Genomic DNA, 7,066 nt, shown 5'->3' with positions numbered 1-7,066 from the left:
GTCTCCAGAAAATAAACACATCTGCCTTTGCCAGTGTCCTCCCACTGTGCCGCCCATCTGGAGCAGGTGAGCTAGAAGGCAAGCCTGGGCACGGGTGAGATGGGGCGAGCAGGGAGACGAGGCCTCAAGGGAGAAGGCACGTGCAGGAAGAAAGTAGTGCTGTGTCATGTCACATCCTGCTAACCACATTTGCCAAAAAGCTTGTGAAATTACCCTTGTTAGTGATATTTTAATCACAAGTAACAAATGGTTGGTTGCGTTTAGGGGACAAAACCTGCAAAGCCAAGGTTTCACCTGGGCCATCTGTTCACAAGATCACATGACCTCACCAATACCAATCAACAGATGATGTCTTTGTGTCAGCCACCAAAGGCAAGAGGACAATATTGTCCTTTGAATAGAAGGCTCAAGGCAACAGGGTTTCTCTAGGACAGGAGCATACAATACCTGCCTACCATTAACCAGAATAAACACACTCAAATTCAGGCCAGAGTGCTGAGACAAGTCACTTCTAGAAATGATTGATACCTGAAATTCTTTCCTATATATTCTTACCCTTTCACTTAAAAAAAAATAAATTCAAGTCTAGTTATGGTCATTTTAAAAAAGGAATTTATTTTTGGCTGCACTGGGTCTTGGTTGCTGCATTCAGGCTTTCTCGAGTTGTAGTGAGTGGGGGCTGGTCTCTAATTGTGGTGCAGGGGCTCCTCACTGCGGTGGCTTCTCTTGTGGAACACGGCCTCTAGGGCACACAGGCTTCATGAGTTGTGGTACATGGGCTCAACGGTTGCAGCTCATAGGCTACAGAGTGTGGGCTTAGTATATGGGCTTAGTTGCCCGACATGTGAGGTCTCGGACCAGGAATCATATCCATGTCCCCTGCACTGGCAGGCGGATTCTTAACCACTGGACCACCAGGGAAGTCCTAGTTATGGTCTTGATGTCAGATTTTTTTTTAAACTGAAGTATAGTTTTAATTTACAATCTTGTTTTTTTCAGATGTACAGCAAAGTGACTTCAGTTATATATATTTACTTTCTCAGACTATTTTCCATTATAGGTTATTTTAAGATATTGAATATAGTTTCCTGTTGTTGTTCAGTCACTAAGTTGTGTCCAACTCTTTACGACCCCATGGACTACAGAATGCTAGGCTTCCCTATCCTTCACTATCTCCCAGAGTTTGCTCAGATTCATGTCCATTGAGTTGGTGATGCCATTCAACCATCTCATCCTCTATCACCTCCCTCTCCTCCTGCCCCCAGTTTTTCCCAGCATCAGGATCTTTTCCAATGAGCCAGAGCTTCACGTCAGGTGGCCAAAGTACTGGAGCTTCAGCTTCAGTATTAGTCCTTCCAGTGAATATTCAGGATTGATTTTCTTTAGGATTGACTGGTTTGATCTCCTTGTACTCCAGCACCACAGATCAAAAGCATCAATCTTTGGCACTCTACCTTCTTTATGGTCCAATTCTCACATCCACACATAACTACTGGAAAAATCATAGCTTTGACTATATAGACCTTTGTCCGTAAAGTGACGTCTCTGCTTTTTAAAACTCTGTCTAGGCTTTTTGTAGCTCTTCTTCCAAAACCCTTGTTTCTTATCTATTTCATGCAGTTTGTTTCTGTTCATCCCATACTTCTGATTTAACCCCTATTCCTCCCTTTCTCCTTTGGCGACCGTGTGTTTGTTAACCACATCTGTGAGTCTGTTTCTGTTTTGTATATAGATTCATTTGTATTATTTTTTAGATTTTACACGTAAATGATACAATAAAACAGTTGTCCTTCTCTACCTGACTCATTTCACTTAATAGGATATTCTCTATGTCCATCCTTGTTGCTGCAAATGGCATTATTTCATTCTCTTTTATGGTGGAGTAATACTCCACTGTGTATACATACCACATCTTTTTAAACCGTCTGTTGATGGGTACTCGGGCTGTTTCCACGTCTTGGCTGTTGTAAATAGTGCTACAATGAACACTGGGTACGTGTATCTTTTCGAATTAGAGCTTTTGTCTTTTCTGGCTGTATACTCAGGAGTGGGGTTGCTGGACCATATGGCAACTTTTAATTTTTTAGGGATACTGTTTTCCATAGTGGCTGCACCAATTTGCATTCCCACCAATATATACAAGATTTCCTTTTTCTCCAATGTACTCCATCACTTATTATTTGTAGACTTTTTATTTTTATTTTTTGATGGTTCTGTGCAGCATGTGGGATCTTAGTTCCCTGAGTGGGGATCAAACCTGTGCCCCCTGCACTGGGAGCACAGAGTCCTAACACTGGACCGTCAAGGAAATCCCTATTATTTTTAGACTTTTTGATGACAGCCATTCTGACTGGTGTGAGTGATACCTCAATGCAGTTTTGATTTGCCTTTCTCATTTCTCTAACAATTAAAAGAATCCACCTGCAATGCAGGAGATCCCCATTTGATTCCTGGGTCAGGAAGACCCACTGGAGAAGGGATAGGCTACCCACTCAAGTATTCTTGGGCTTCCCTCATGGCTCAACTGATAAACAATCTGCCTGCAATGTGGGAGATCTGGGTTCGATCCCTGGGTAGGGAAGATCCCTTGGAGAAGGGAATGGCTAACCCACTCTAGTATTCTTGCCTGGAGAATTCCACACACTACATAGTCCATGAGGTCACAAAGAGTCAGACATGACTGAGTGACTTTCACTTTCTAATAATTAACGATGTTGAGCATCTTTTCATGTGTCTGTTGGTCTTGGTCACCTATATATCTTCTCTGGAGAAATGTGTATTTAAATCTTCTTCCCACTTAAAATTTTTTTTTTTATATTGAGTTTTATGAGCTGTTAATATATTTTGGATATTAACCCCTTGTCAGTGCAAATATTTTCTCCCATTCCGTAGGTTGCCTTTTATTTTGCTGATGGTTTCCTTCACTGTGCAAAAGCTTTTATTTTGACTAGGTTCTATTTCTTTATTTTTGATTTTATTTCTTTTGCGTTGGGAGACTGATCTAAGAAAATATTGCCATAATTTATGTCAAAGAATATTTTGTTTATGTTCCTTTATAGGAGTTTTATGGTGTCATGTTGCATATTTGGGTCTTTAACCATTTTTGAGTTTATTTTTGTACGCGGTGTGAGAAAGTGTTCTAATTTCACTGATTGACATTTAACTGTCCAGCTTTTCCAACATCACATGCTAAAGACTGTCTTTTCTTCATTGGATAGTCTCACTTCTTTTGTTGTAAATTAACTGACCACAAGTATGTGCGTTTATTTCTGGGCTCTCTATTCCATTCCATTGATCTATAAGTCTGTTTTTGTGCCAATATCACCTTGTTTTGATTACTATAGTTCTGTAGTATTTGACATGAGATCTTTAAAGCATGCTATCTGGGAGCTGAAAGAAACTATAAAAATTACCCATATGTTCTTTCTCTCAGGGTGCTATACCTCCTGTATCAGGAATCATTCAATTACACTACTTTTCAAACTTTATATCTGTAATTTTCAATATGATAGCCATTAGCCACAAGTGGCCATTGAGCACTTAAAATGTGACTAATGTGACTGAGGAACCAAAGTCTTTAAAGAAACAAAAGTTTATTTCTCTTTCAAAGTTCCAGAGACTCTCACATAGGAACTGAATTTTAAATTATATTGAAGCAAGTTTTTATATTAAAGCAGAGTTGATTTACAATACTGTATCAGTTTCAGGTGTCTAGTATAGGGATTCGATATTTTAATACATTATACTCCATTTAAAGTTATAAAATAGCTACATTTCCCTGTTTTACAATATATCCTTGTTGCTTATTTATTTTATACATAGTAGTCTGTACTTCTTAATCCCATGCCCCTATCTTGCCACTCCTCTCTTTCCTATCCTCACTGGTAAGCAATAGTTTGTTCTCTGTATCTGTAAATCTGCTTCTGTTTTGCTATATACATTTATTCTGTTTTTTAGATTTCACATACGAATGGTAACAGAGTATTTGTCTTTGTCTGACTTTTTTCATTAAGCATAGTATGCTCTAGGTCCATCCATATTGTTGCAAACTGCAGGATTCCATTCATTGTTAGGGCTGAGTAATATTCCACTGTGTGTGTACACACACCCCACATCTTTTTAATCCATTCATCTATTGATACATAATTTTAATTATTTTAAATTTAACTAGCCATATATGACCAGTAGCTACCATGCCGGACTATGTCAATCTAGAAAAAAGCTGAGCACATAATATATGATCAATGTTGGTTTAATTCTATTTTCCTTATTAATAGCACTCTTTACTAGCAGATTGTTGAACTAAAATATAAAATAGCACAAGAAACAATCTCCCATAGGAAACTAACTATCAAATTGCTTCTTTAACCAAACAGTAACAGCACCATAAAAATAAAAGTTTATTAATTTATTTACCAAATGAATGTATTAATTAGGTATATGTGCCATACACTGTGTTAACAGCTTTGTATGATTACCTCATTTAATCTTCATAGTAACTCCATGAAGTAGGTACCATTATTTTATAAGGAGGGAAATTAAGCTTAGAATTTGTTCAAAGACACAGCTAGCAAGTCAGTGGGCAAAGACTTAAACCCAGGGAGTGTAATTCCAGATACTGTGTTTAACCAATAAGCTAAACTGTATCTTTTTTTTTTTTTTTTTAAACTGTATCTTAAAGAACCAATTTATATAAGATTGGCAAATGGCACAGCACATAGCAAACTGGAGATCAAATAATTTGAGCTACAGACATGAAATTATGCATGGTAACTGGCTGACTCAAATAAGTATCATGTGCCAAATGGTGTGACTATATAAAAATGCCAAATCTAGTGACTTTGTACTTATTGGGAAGACTGAAAAACCACATCACCTTTCTCCTCATAAAAAAAAATGCCTGAAATATGAATTAGTATTTTAGAACAATCTCATTTGATTGGAAGGTGGCGGAGCAGGGATTGGATCTAGAAGCACAAGGCAGAGGTAATCAGTGTCTACTAGAGCCCCATGTCACTGTCTACAAGGGATATTTATTTGTTAAGACATCAAACATTTCTGCTAGGAGATTAACCGGATTCACTACATTTGCATAAAGCACACTGCCACTCTTATCTCCATTCTAAAAGGAGCTTAACTCACTTAATGTCTGTAGCATTTAAGACAAAGTGTTTATTGTGCCCAAAGCTGGAATTCTTATTCCGATTCTGCCTGGCAAGTCAGAGGGATATTTTACACAGCAAGCCACAGTATACTTGCTATTGAATACCATAGGAACTTCTAAGAAGCAGGAAAGGTTGTCTCTGATCCATTTACCTCTCTTGGGGAACAGTAAATAAGAAAGGCCACTGATCTTTCACCCAGATTAAAACAATGTATACAAATTTATCCCCTCTACCCAATTCATCCTGGTTTTAGCTTCTCTTCAAACTTCACAATTTTTCACATTGCACAAACTCCTTGGTTGAAGCTAGCAAAGAGAGATTCTATTTACTGAGAAGTTCTCAATTCAGTATTAGACACTAGAAAATAAACTGCTTTAAAATCTGTAATAAGTAACAAATCAAAACCTGTACTTGTTTTGATTTGTCATAAATCAGCTTAAATAAGTACAGATAAAAAAAAAAGTATGTTCTAGAAACACTACTGAAAAACCAAGTAGCTGTCAAGGCAGAAGAGGCAAGTAATTATGGTACCATTAGTGTAGCTTTTGCCTGACCTGCTGTGTGACCTGGAGCTAATCTCCTTGACGCTTTATGCTTTTCATTCCTATCAGTGATAGAGAATTAACTACTCTATATCTCAGCAGACTAGTGAGTAGATTAAATTATTAAGCAAAACGCTTTGGGCAAAAGTCATATGGATGTTAAATATTCTGATTTACAAGCACTCATTATCCTAGCACTCCTGTGGGGTTAGGAAGTTATCAGGATTTCATAGATGAGTAAACAGGCACGGGGTAAAGTCACATGGCAGAGCTCTACTTACTTAGTCCCTGTGGGAAGAGAATAATACACACCTTTAGCAATCATAAACTTTCTTGCCACATCCTACACAATCTTCAATACATTCAATCCTCTTTTCCCCCTTTCTTTTTTCATTGAATCTTTAAGCATCTTTTAACGTGCTGTCAATGGAACAAAGACAGTTCTAAGGTAACAACAAGGCTAGACCAAGTGAAGAGGAATACTCTGTGTGCGCTGGCAAGGAGTCACAGAAAGACGCGGCTACTCTCAAAATACAATGTGTATGTAATAGTGTTTTAAGGGTTCATCTCCACCACCGCATAATCCAACCACAGGAATTAAGAAACACGGTTTGCTGTGAAAACACTGAAAATTAAAAGGCCATTGCCAGACCTTCCTGTTGGTGTACCCCCTCCAAATTCTCTGCAACTGTTATGTTCACCCTCTGGGCTTTAATTAGCAACTATGCGGAAAGAAAAAACAAATCCCACAAGACTGAAGAATAACAAGTAGCAATAGGAAGGGCTCAGAACGGCCATTTGGTATAACAGGAATAGACAAGAAGCATAGATTTCTCTGTTCCTAAGGCTGCTTGCTGTATTGCTTACCCGACTCCGAAGATAGTCCGCCAGGTTTCGGCGAGTGAAATTAGCTGCTGCCGTGGGAGACAGTTCATAACCTGGTACAAGAGATACATACTTGTTGTCAACAGTTGAAAAGTGAAAGTGAAAGTTGCTCAGTTGAGTCCAATTTGCGACCCCGTGGACTATACAGTCCTTGGAATTCTCCAGGCCAGAATACTGCAATGCGGGAGACCTGGGTTTGATCCCTGGGTTGGGAAGATCCCCTGGAGAAGGGAAAGACTACTGGAGTGGGTAGCCTTTGTCAACAGCTGGGAAATAGCTAGTTAGTACTGGCAGTGATTACTGGGCATAAAACAGAACCAAGGTAACCATTCTACAGTGAGATTGAATTCATCCTCCTGATTAAGCTATTCATTCAGCAACAGACTCTGGTTTCTTCTATAGAAGGAAAGAGGTACAAATATATACAGATGTTTTATATATATATAAAAAAGAAAGAGGTCTTGAGATGATAAT

At 38.4% G+C, this 7,066-nt stretch overlaps 1 protein-coding gene across 1 annotated transcript in view; it reads right to left on the bottom strand.

Annotated features, from left to right (window-relative positions):
* Positions 1-7,066, bottom strand: part of PSMB2 (proteasome (prosome, macropain) subunit, beta type, 2) — a 37,014-nt gene that overhangs the window by 21,631 nt on the left and 8,317 nt on the right. Inside the window, exon 3 of the mRNA XM_010841183.1 lies at positions 6,575-6,645. Coding sequence (XP_010839485.1) covers positions 6,575-6,645 — 71 coding nt within the window. The remainder of the gene's footprint in view (positions 1-6,574; positions 6,646-7,066) is intronic.

The sequence above is a fragment of the Bison bison genome, unplaced genomic scaffold (genome assembly GCF_000754665.1).
Source record: "Bison bison bison isolate TAMUID 2011002044 unplaced genomic scaffold, Bison_UMD1.0 scf7180017864158, whole genome shotgun sequence".
Taxonomy (NCBI): Eukaryota; Metazoa; Chordata; class Mammalia; order Artiodactyla; family Bovidae; genus Bison; species Bison bison.
The sequence above is the reverse complement of the archived record's forward strand: the minus strand, read 5'-3'. Positions and strand labels throughout refer to the sequence as shown.